Source organism: Bactrocera dorsalis, chromosome 3, assembly GCF_023373825.1.
Source record: "Bactrocera dorsalis isolate Fly_Bdor chromosome 3, ASM2337382v1, whole genome shotgun sequence".
In the NCBI taxonomy this organism is placed as follows: domain Eukaryota; kingdom Metazoa; phylum Arthropoda; class Insecta; order Diptera; family Tephritidae; genus Bactrocera; species Bactrocera dorsalis.
In genome coordinates, this window is record NC_064305.1 from 29,866,195 (window position 1) to 29,878,783 (window position 12,589).

The 12,589-nt window shown below is 35.4% G+C and overlaps 1 protein-coding gene across 1 annotated transcript; it reads left to right on the forward strand.

Annotated features, from left to right (window-relative positions):
• Positions 1–7,963: 7,963 nt before the first annotated feature.
• On the forward strand, positions 7,964–12,094 carry LOC115065868 (putative nuclease HARBI1). Its single transcript, XM_049452629.1, is given in 5 exon segments — positions 7,964–8,019; positions 11,391–11,562; positions 11,622–11,812; positions 11,870–12,006; positions 12,009–12,094. Coding segments are annotated over 5 exon segments (642 nt in total).
• The last annotated feature ends 495 nt before the right edge of the window (positions 12,095–12,589 follow it).

Consider the following 12,589-nt stretch of genomic DNA (forward strand, 5'->3'; position numbering starts at 1 on the left):
ATTTTAATCATAAGTATTCTAACACAATTATTTCTTATTTATTTATTACTTTATGATCATTTGTGATCTTTTACATAGCCAATTCAATACCTGTTTACATACATTCAATATTAAAGTAAGTAATCAATATTCCCGGAATGGACATTAATTACAGTGTTGATATAAATGAGTATTAGTAAAAAATACCTATGCTTAAGACTACATATACATATTTGTATATGCTGGTGACAATGAAAATTAACTTTGTGGTAGCGCGGAAAGCGTTTTTAAAAAGAAACTATCCTCCCCTAGGCTACAATACTAAGTGTTCTTTACTTCATGATGCACTTATTTATAGGTTACAATATTGTTTACTTAATACTAACTGCGTAGTTCAGACCTTATTGGAAAGAATTCGAATTTCTTAAGATATGTTTATAAATTGAAGCTGACTCAGCTTTGTTTATTTCTTATTATTTCAATTAAAGCTTTACGGATTTCTTATTAGAGTTTTTATTTATATTACCCGATATGCTATTGAGCTAAGACCACTGTTAACTTGCACATAAACATTTGTAACGTGATATCTTTTTATCATATGTAAAGATTTAAAAAAATTTCTCATTTACGATTGTAGCTTTTAAGAACTGTTCAGAAATCTCAATAGAGCCATACTATAGAATTGTGGTTTACCCATTTTTAAAAAAAGTCTGGGTGCAGCTTCCTTCTGCCATTTTTTCCGTAAAATTTTGTGTTTCTGACGTTTTTTGTTAGTCGGTTAACGCACTTTTAGTGATTTTCAACATAACCTTTGTATGGGAGGTGGGCGTGGTTATTATCCGATTTCTTCCATTTTTAAACTGTATATGGAAATGCCTAAAGGAAACGATTCTGTAGAGTTTGGTTCACATAGCTGTAGTAGTTTCCGAGATATGTACAAAAAACTTAGTAGGGGGCGGGGCCACGCCCACTTTTACAAAAAAACTACGTCCAAATATGCCCCTCCCTAATGCGATCCTATGTGCCAAATTTCACTTTAATATCTTTATCTATGGCTTAGTTATGACACTTTATAGGTTTTCGGTTTCCGCCATTTTGTGGGCGTGGCAGTGGGCCGATTTTGTCCATCTTCGAACTTAACCTTCTTATGGAGCCAAGGAATAAGTGTACCAAGTTTCATCATGATATCTCAATTTTTACTCAAGTTACAGCTTGCACGGACGGACGGACAGACAGACATCCGGATTTCAACTCTACTCGTCACCCTGATCACTTTGGTATATATAACCCTATATCTGACTCTTTTAGTTTTAGGACTTACAAACAACCGTTATGTGAACAAAACTATAATACTCTCTTTAGCAACTTTGTTGCGAGAGTAAAAAAATATGTAAATGACGGATAATGAAATCTCGATTATCACTTTATCACGCGAGAGTATAAAATGTTCGGTGACACCCGAACTTAGCCCTACCTTACTTGTTGGTTAAAAGTTTAAATCTTCATATATGTAATCAAACGAAATGGGTCTAAATCAAATCTTTTCATAGCTAAAGCTTATATAAAACTTAGAGAAGCGCTGTATTTACTTATACAAACGCTTAATAGACGAGCTAAGAGGAAATCATATTTATACAGGGTAGGCTATTTAAAGTTGACCCATCTGGCAACGCTGTATTTTTTAACAGCGCTGACAAATCGGCTAATGTCATACCGCGTTAGAAGCGTCATTCGACAATTTATACCATGGAACAGTACACTCCAAAAGAATGCGCTGAAATTGTTCAGCTTTATATTCAAAATAACTTTTCAATTGTGTTAACTCAACGTGCGTTTCGCAAAAAAAATAAAGTGAAAAGTGCTCCAGTTAAGAACACAATTAAGTCTTTATACGCAAAATTTGTGAACACCGGTAATCTCAGTAATGCCAGTCATGCATCCAGACAACGCACAAGACGTTCTGATGAAAATATCGAAGCTGTACGAGCCAGTATTGAGGAGACTCCATCGACATCGAGTTATCGCCGCTCTCAGGAATTAGACATCTCTCGCACCACTCTCCGACGCATAATTCATAAAGATTTGAAGATGTTTCCATATAAAATTCAAATGGCACAAAAACTAAACCCAGCTGATTATCCGCGACGCCTTAATTTTGGCAAATGGGCCATCGAAATGGCTGAAAACGAACTTGACTTTTGGCGAAAACTCATCATGTCAGACGAGGCACATTTCTCGTTGAATGGAGGCGTAAACAAGCAAAATTGCCGATTTTATGCCACCGAAAATCCTCAATTAATTGAAGAACAGCCTCTTTACGACCAAAAAGTAACAGTTTGGTGCGGTGTTTGCGCGAATATGATCATCGGACCGTATTTTTTCGAAGACGATGATGGAGCCACGACAACAGTCAATGGTGAGCGTTATCGAGCCATGATAACGGATTTTGTGATACCCATTATTCGCGAAAATGACATGGATAACTTCTGGTTTCAACAGAACGGGGCTACATGCCATACAGCTCGACCAACAATCAATTTATTGCGACCATTTTTCCCCGGGCGATTGATATCGAAAAATGGTGATGTTGACTGGCCACCGAGATCACCAGATTTGACGCCACCAGACTTTTATTTGTGGGGTTATTTGAAATCCAAGGTATACGCTAATAAGCCAAAGACCTTAGCTCAACTGAAAGCCAACATTCGACGTGAAACAGCCGCCATATCATCCGAAACATTGGCCAAAGTCATGGAAAATGTCGAAAAAAGAGTGCATTTAGCTGTCAAAGCTAAAGGTGCCCATTTACGCGATCTAATTTTTAAATATTAGCCGAAACAAATCCCCTTGGACCAAAATAAATTATTTTTGAAATGAACAAAAAACATTGTTTTCTTTTGTTCTTTTTTTTTTAGAAAGAAATGGGTCAACTTTAAATGGCCTACCCTGTAGCATACATTTCATAAAAAACGTACAAACAGGCTTTATTAACAGAACGGTTACAAACTTAGTTAATAACTTAAAGTTAACGGTTAAAGTTTAAATAATTAATTACATTATAGTAATCTACTTTTCTCAACTTTTTATTACAATTATATAATACCCCTTCATCGGCTATAACTAAAAATAAAGTACTCAGGAAGTATGGTTTCTATCTCAACTGAAAATTTAAGGCTCGAACGAAATTTACTTGGCATTGATAACAGCTAGACTATAAATTAAGTAATGAGACTGATTCCATAAAAACTGTATATTTGACAATTATTCTACAACTCTGCTATTCCGTTCAAAGTAGTCTCCTTGGAACGCTTCGACTGGGATGTCCGCGAGTACCCTCGTCACGGCCGCCTGGATGTCCGTAATTGACTCAAAATGGGTTCCTTTGACCACCGATTTTGTTTTAGGAAACAAAAAAAAGTCACAGGGTGACATGTCGGGCGAAAAAGGTGGTTGTTGCAACACGGCGCATCTCGACTGGTCTCCCACTCTGCGCCTCGCCTTACACGCTTTCACGCCCCTCCTTAAACTCTTTGTGCCATCGAAACACCTGGGAACGACTAAGATCACTATCACCATACACTGTTCCAATTTTAGCGTACGTTTCTGAAGCTGTTTCGCCCAATCTGGCGCAAAATTTTATAGCGACGCGTTGCTTTTGATTTCGTTTTTCCATTTTCGTGACGAGCACTACAAACACACGTCTACCCAACTTGACGCAGCAGGCGAATTAAATAAGCTAGAGCAATGGTTTATATACCAATGGAAAGGAGAGAAATGCCGAAAGAAGAGAAAGGTAATTTCAAGGTCACAGGCTTACTACAAGCGCGGCAATAAAATCAGTCTCATAACATAATTTTCAAACCTCGTAGATCATTGGAATCCGTTGTTAATTGGTCTTATTTATTAAACGGTGGTCTTTGACCTAGCTTAAATATGTAGACATATTATGAATCCTTCGACCGTATTTTAAGACTTAGTATTAGTAAAAATATTTATTTGGAAAGGAACTACAGCTTATCTCCGGGAGCTCAAAAAAGACGTTTTGCGGGGACCAATATATGTCTGAACTGGATCCGCTGAGTTTAAAAAACCGAAGTGTTTTTGGTAAAGTACTGTTAAATCTAGTAGAGAAAATCAAAGGTGTAAGAAAAGTAAAGTTTTTTGGCAAAATTGCTGTTTTTCAAAAAAAATCGTTTTTGGACCAAAATATCGGCTTTAAATGGTTTATAAAAAAGTATTTAATTACTATAAAATATATTTAAGAAGCTCGTGCTAAAGTTTGAGACTAACCGGACTAAGACTGTAGAAATTGGTTGCAAGGGTATAAAAATAAAAATGCAGGGATGTTAGTACAAAATCCTCAGCAAAGCACGTAAGTACCTAGAAATCAGGTGTGAAAATCGTAATCTGAGCTTTAACCGAAGCGTGCCTTAACTGGCTGGCTTTTTTTGATGTTGTCATTTGTTTTTGTTATTGTCTTTTGTTTCAACATTGCTTCGGTGAGGTAACAAATTCCCGCCAAAGAGCAAGCCAATTTCAGAAAGCACTAGGCACCCAAGGTTTATGTGGCAACGAAAGAAAACAAAAAGCAACAACATAAGCGATAACAAGGACTTCAATATGTCTAGCGCTTTATTGAGCTGAGTCGAAACAAATTTTCGTTGGCGCTGCTGAAAATTTGGTAAGATAAGAAGCTGAGAAAACAGGGTGTAAATTGATTATTATGTATACCGAGGCAAGTGAACTGAAAGGAAAAAAACGGCCAGCAGGTAAGGAGTGAAAATTTGCACAAAAAGTAAAGAGCTTTTACGGCTCAAGAAAATTTAGTAAAATAAAAAATAAAATTTAATAAATCAATTAGAATAAGAAATAATATAGATAAACTTTAACCAAGATTGTTACTGAATACAAATGTTGTTCAATATTTTATGATCAAACATTCATTACAAAATTTGGTTATTTAAAGTTTTCCATAACATTATGCAACGCCATATGATATCCATTTCACGAGATATTCAACTCATGTGATTAAAAAATAATTTTATGATAATTCATATGGTAGCTCAAACTTCTTTGAATCTTAGTTTAGAAATTTTTCATTTGGTACTCTGAAAAATTAGAGTTTAGGCCCCTCACTATATGTATGAGTTCTTAGTTGCTAATTTTGTATTAAATGCTCTTCAAAAAGATCTCTGACAGGAAAGTGTTTCTTCAGTATTTTAATTTAATATTTTCGGTGTTTTTGTGAAATTAAATTTAATCCTCACTGTACTTTAATTTAATATTTTCAGTATGATTGCAAGCTGCAATTTTATACAAACTGTAATTAAAAACTGTAAAATTGATTAAAGATTCCAAAATAAAGTTTCACTCTGATACTGTGTAAAGTGCGGTTTTAGTTAAGTTGGAAGGGTGTTGTGGTGGCAAATCCCACATTTATGACACCTATACAAGGATAACAAATTCGGCTTAAACAAATGATAACTCTTTGCTGTCAGCAAATTTAGATAACACAGAGGGTCAAATAACTTATTTTTTACTTGTAGACTCTTGATGGAAAACTACGAAGTCTATGAGGTTATGTTATGTAAGGATCTCAATTCACTTTCCGATTTCAAAAAATAAAAAAAATATTGAAATATGTGAACTTGATTCTACCCACAGTCCACTTTATGCAAAACACCGAAGCATACGAGGTGTGTTCAAAAAGTATCGTGAATTTTGTGTTTTTTCAAAAATTATTTAATTATTCATGAATATCTATTTTGTCCCCTTCAAAGTAATCCCCATGAGATATTATACACTTGTGCCAACGGTTTTTCCAATCTTCGAAGCACTTCAAAAAATCATTTTTTTTATCTTCTTCAGCTCCTCCTTCGATGCCGTCTTTATCTCGTCAAGAGAAGCGTAACGTCGTCCTTTCATGGGCCTCTTCAGTTTAGGGAACAAGAAAAAGTCACAGGGGGCCAGATCTGGGGAATACGGTGGCTGCGGCATCATTAATGTGTTGTTTTTGGCCAAAAAGTCGCGCACAAGCAACGATGTGTGTGAGCAAAAGCCAATTTTTGTTCTTCCAAAAATACGGGCGTTTCTGGCGGATTGCTTCGCGCAAATTGTGCATAACTTGCAGGTAATATTCCTTATTGACCGTTCTTCCCTGTGGCAAGAACTCATGATGCACCACAATCGAAGAAAACTGTCAGTTACGATTCACGATACTTTTTGAACATACCTCGTACACAAGTGGCCAAAAAATAAATGCGAATATGCGGCTGGGATGGCAAGAGAAGAAAACAAACATGAACAGCAGAAAAATGAGTGCCAAAGAAACAAAGCGAATGAAAACAAGTACGTACGCAGAAAAAAAGATTTTCATTAAAGGAAAATAGTCTAAGGAAAAATGGCAAAAGCAATAATGAAATATGGGTCGCACCAGCAGCAGCAGATCACATGGCTTCCCCGCAGCTGTGTTTGCGGCATGTCATCAGCCTTAACATGCTATGGACGTAATGAAGATTTCCCAGATCTTTCTTTTTCAAATCTTTTTATGAACTGAAAAAAAATAGAAATTGGAAACCATAAAAATAAGTCCTTTTAATAAAAACACCTCTAAGGAACGATATTGAAATTATACATCAAAAAACTATTTTTTTCTTCTTCAAGAAGCACTCTATACTGCTGTGGTTTTTGATAGGTATATCAGTGCATTTTTATATTTCTTAGAATTTTGATCACTTTTTTTACATTCACAATGTGCTTTCCAAAGTAAACAGGACTTTTGAATCTAGTTATTGCGTTTTAAGTGTCAGTATGTTTGTGTGATGGGTGCGAAAATGAGCTTCGAACAAAGAGCCAACATTACATTTTGTTTAAAAATTGGTAAAACTTTTACCGAAACGTTTCAATTGATGAAACAAGTTTATGGCGATGATTGCCAATCCCGTAGCAGAGTGCACGAGTGGTCTTAGGTTCAAAAAGAAAGAAGAACTAAAATGATAAAATAAATTAATCTGAAAGTATTAGTTTAGTTGCTAGTAGTTTCAGACCACTAGATAGGTTTGTCAAGTAAATATATGTATCTTTTATTAGACAAGCAATTGAAGCACTTTGCTTCTGAGTTAAATAAATTGCTATGTGTTCTGAACAAGTTTTGGAACACTCTATATAAATAGTGTAGGGCTTCAACTAAAGGCTGTTTTATTATATAACACTCTTATCATTTGTTTAAAAGATAGCTGTTTTCTAGTCTGTTAGAGATCAAAATAATATATCTCATTTCCATAACGAAAATAAGTATGAGTAAGTGGGTTTTAATAATAATGATTAAAATGTGACATTAATTCTGGCTCCCTACAAAAAAGCTAATATTACCGCTAAGATAATTAAATAACTGTGGATTCGTCAAATATAAAACTCAATCAGTTTTATCTAAATAATTATTACCCATATGTTGCAGACACAATGTTGCGAATAACAACGTGAAATGAAACATGAAATATTTTATATTGTGTTTTTCTTTTCTTTTATTCACATAGTAAAGTAGTTCGAAAAATATGACAAGGCAAACAAGTTGCTAACAAATTTGTTGTAAAATGTGATGTATTATATGTAAATTAGTACATATTTCGCACTTTAAGTTAGTTTTCGATATGGAAAATATAAATCAAAGCTTCCTAGGTAACCACAGAAATTCTTCTTTCTTAAAGGTGTTATAAAAAAATATTCGTGTTTAGTACGACTACTATGAATTCGTATACAAATGCCAGTGAGTATACTCATACGTAAATCAAATGCATCTTGAGCAAATATAAACACATTTGAAGTTTCTTCTTAAAACAAACAAACTCGAGCAGAGTTTGCCAAAACAAATGCAAAGTTTACACAACAACAATTGCATGTAGTTTGGATCTAGCAAATAAACAGTGCTTGCGAAAATATGACGGGCTTACAAAGCATGTGACTATATAACGGTGTTATGTGCAAAATGGACGGCGGCAGTTCTGAAAGTGAAAGGAACATTTCAAATTGTATACAAAACAAGTAAGAAAGAATCAAAGCCAAGGAAATATCTTAAGGTGTAAAAACAATCATATAGAGAAAATCAGTCGGATGCTCGAAAATCCTGATATTAGTTATATGGGGGCTGGGTCAAGTTTTTGCTCAAATTTATGTTTTTTAAGCAAAAAGATGTACTGTTATGAGTAAAATACGTTCTGAAATTTTCATTGAAATAACTCAAATATTGGCCTATATCTGATGGACAATGTCACCCCGAAGTTCGAAAACTTGTATATTAAATACTTGTATTTGGGGGCTAAGGGAAGTATTGGCCCGATTCAATACGTTTTTGACATACCATACCATTATAAGAGAAGGATTACCCCTTAAGTTCAGTTATATATTTTTTATTGGATTTTAACAATTTTTGGTCATAAGGTCGCACACATTACAAACATTATTCGTGCAAAGTTTATTACCGTTACCTTAATTGCTAATTGATTTGTATACTGGAAACTGATCATATATGTATATTTTTGGATTCTCCATTAGTTACAGATTTATTGAAGTTATGTAATTTTGAGCAAAATAACGTTTCAAATAAAGCCGCAAAAGAATTTCAAGTTTTAATCAAATCAGATTTAAAAATAATCAATGCGTCTCTTCACCTGATTAATTTGATGTGAGGAGTCCCTATCGATTTCTTACAAAACACTATTTATGCGCATAATATTGAGTATTCGAAAAGTCTTTCAATATTTCTAAACAACTTTAACTTATTTTTTTTTATACTAATAAATAAATAAACAAATTTGTAACATTTTGTTCGACCACTTTTTGCCATTTTTTCGCAGGAGACTTTATTTCATCAGTGTAAATCGAAATTTCGAAATTTCCAGAACGGAAGCGAGCGAACCACTGTTGTGCTACACGAACTAATACAGCATCGCCTCCGTAAACTTCACAAATTTCATTGGTGGTTTTCGTGGTATTCTTCCCTTTTTGAACATTTCAAAATATAGCGATATGTGATTGCAACGACACCTATTAACATAATACGAAAATATTTTTTTCCCAGATTAAGGTTGTGAAGATTTTGCTGATGTGAGTATTGCTAGGAGTACAGGGTAGGCCATTTAAAGTTGACCCATTTGTTTCTAAAAAAAAGAACAAAAGAAAACAATGTTTTTTGTTCATTTCAAAAATAATTTATTTTGGTCCAAGGGGATTTGTTTCAGCTAATATTTAAAAATTAGATCGCGTAAATGGGCACCTTTAGCTTTGACAGCTAAATGCACTCTTTTTTCGACATTTTCCATGACTTTGGCCAATGTTTCGGATGATATGGCGGCTGTTTCACGTCGAATGTTGGCTTTCAGTTGAGCTAAGGTCTTTGGCTTATTAGCGTATACCTTGGATTTCAAATAACCCCACAAATAAAAGTCTGGTGGCGTCAAATCTGGTGATCTCGGTGGCCAGTCAACATCACCATTTTTCGATATCAATCGCCCGGGGAAAAATGGTCGCAATAAATTGATTGTTGGTCGAGCTGTATGGCATGTAGCCCCGTTCTGTTGAAACCAGAAGTTATCCATGTCATTTTCGCGAATAATGGGTATCACAAAATCCGTTATCATGGCTCGATAACGCTCACCATTGACTGTTGTCGTGGCTCCATCATCGTCTTCGAAAAAATACGGTCCGATGATCATATTCGCGCAAACACCGCACCAAACTGTTACTTTTTGGTCGTAAAGAGGCTGTTCTTCAATTAATTGAGGATTTTCGGTGGCATAAAATCGGCAATTTTGCTTGTTTACGCCTCCATTCAACGAGAAATGTGCCTCGTCTGACATGATGAGTTTTCGCCAAAAGTCAAGTTCGTTTTCAGCCATTTCGATGACCCATTTGCCAAAATTTTCAGCGCGTTCTTTTGGAGTGTACTGTTCCATGGTATAAATTGTCTTCGAATGACGCTTCTAACGCGGTATGACATTAGCCGATTTGTCAGCGCTGTTAAAAGTTACAGCGTTGCCAGATGGGTCAACTTTAAATGGCCTACCCTGTATATTGAATATCGTATTAGTATTGCCTATGACAAACGTTCTAATTATTATGGTTTTGAATATCCGGATGGAATCCTCTACTAAAGCAATTTTTAGAGAAAGAGCTTTCAACTAGTTTTGAAGAGCAAAGAAGAATATTTTCACAAAATTTATGACCTATTGGAGATAGGTGGACAGAAAGTATATACAAGTACATATAACATCGAAAAGAAAAAATCAGGAGAAAAAACTTTTAATAAAATTCATGTCAACAGCAAAGGAGCAAAATTTGGACTGGTATTTTAGGTCAAGTACGGTGAGGTAAATAAGCTGATTTTCATGATGCTACGAATAATCCCACTTGGACAGCTAAAGATGCTTGTCCGTTGTGATGCCTTAACACCGAAGCCAAAAGGCTGTGAGATGCTTCAACCTTAATCTAGCAAAAGGTGGATAGTGGGGGAGAAAGTGTTTGGATGTTTCCAACTCAGTTACCTCCATACAACTTTGAAAAATTGCGTCCTACAAAATTTGTGGTCTCACCGCGTGAGTGTCCACTGGACAATCTATCATCGTGGCGATGTGAATCCCACTAAAAGTAAGATGTTAGTTCAATGGACTTTTTACGTTCCACACTGGGCCGTAAGGCTTTCGCAACTGCACGAGTGCTTGTTGGTGAACGAGGTAAGCTGAGCTTGGGCGAGACCCGCAGATCCAACTCCCGAATGCGCGCATACCTGTTCGTTCTGTTGTTACTATCCCTCCAACTTTCCCCTTCAGCTTTGGTCCATTGACGAAAAAGCTCAATGCGGGGATGGTCTAGTATTTTTGAAATATAAAATTTTTAGATTTCTTGTAAATAAAGTAAGTAAGAATGCAGCCTCTTAGAACTCAATATGTAAAAGTGGCACCAATTAATGTAGAAGCAGCATGTATACCATGCCACTCGAAGTATTCTGTTTATTCAACAAATACATATGTTTGAGTTGCCATTCAGAGTGAACAAGTGACACCGGACAAACTTCCCAATGCCTAACACTTAATATGAGATCATTTTAAGAAGTGCTTATTCTACTGAAAATTCATCTAAGAATAATGACGGTATTCTGCGAGCAGTCTCAAGTCTCTAATAGAGACGAATAAGTGGTGAAATCTATTTAGTGACTGTTTGGTATTCTGGCGAGTTTGTATTATCTCTAATTGAGCAATATCAGTCTCTAACTTGTTATATGCCTTGCACCAAGTCATAGAAAAACAAGAGCAAAACAATGGCTGATGAAGTTGGACTATTTTACCTTATGATGAAAAAGAGGAAGAGAGGTAATGTATTAATATTTAATAATGGATAATAAGGTGCATATCTTCTAGCTACATTCGCAGGCGAAATCTGACTATTTTGCGAAACAAAAAAGATCCGTTTTTATACGAAGAGAACACATTCAGGAAGTTCTTCCGATTTCCCAAATCTTTGTGCTGGGATCTCATTAATCAACTCAAGCCGTATGACCAACAGCAAACATCGATTCCATTTGAACTTCGGGTGAGTTACATTTTAACCTTAAAGAAACAGTATGTTTTCATGCAATCAAATTTCTCTAGTTTATTTCAGTTTTATATTTTCTATGCAATAGCTCATGTCAATGTTGCGTGGGAAATGCATTTTTCGCGGTGATGAGCCAACCCACCATTTCCCGTTGTATCGAATATATTTGTAAATTGGTGGTGGAGCGTAAACACGGCGAAGTGCGTTTTCCTAATTCTGTTGAAGAATACAATAGAATTAAGACTGGGTAAGTTGTATTCCAATTTAAAAGAAAATAAATCGGTATACAACAATTGTATTCCAGATTTAGTTCGAAATTTGGAATAAAGGGTGTAATTGGAGCAATTGATTTCACTCGTGTTGGCATAATTGCACCTGCCTTGTCAAACATAGTTGTACCGCATGATTATATGAACAGAAAAGGTTATTATAGCATTAATGTTAAGCGGTAAGTATTATATTCAATAACTAATTAATAACTAATTTTCCCAATAGGTTTGTGACGATGAACCAATTTTCCGGCACGTGAATGCAAAATTTCCCGGCTCATGTCATGACTCCGGTATATGGACTACTTCGCCAGCAAGGATAAAGCTAATACGAGAACACTCTGATGAAGCTTTTAAATGGCTTTTGGGTGATTCGGGATATCCATTGGAGCCATAGCTTCTTACACCGGTGGCAAACCCTGAAATACCAAATGAACAAAATTTCAATACTAGGTACATAAGAGCAAGAAACACGATTGAAATAGCATTTGGAGTTTTAAAATCACGCTTTCGTTGCATTTCAAAAGAACGTACATTGCGGTACAAACATTCCAAAGCTGCATTATTTGTTTATACTTATACAATATTTCACAATATTTTACAAAAACGTGGCATTTTTCTAAATGAAACCGAAATATTGCCAGATCGATCAACTTCTGAAAATGTGGGAGCAATCTCTGAAATCCATTCGTGGGAGTATTATACTCGAGGCAGATCAGCATGTCAAAGGTGCATTAACACATTAGATAATTAAA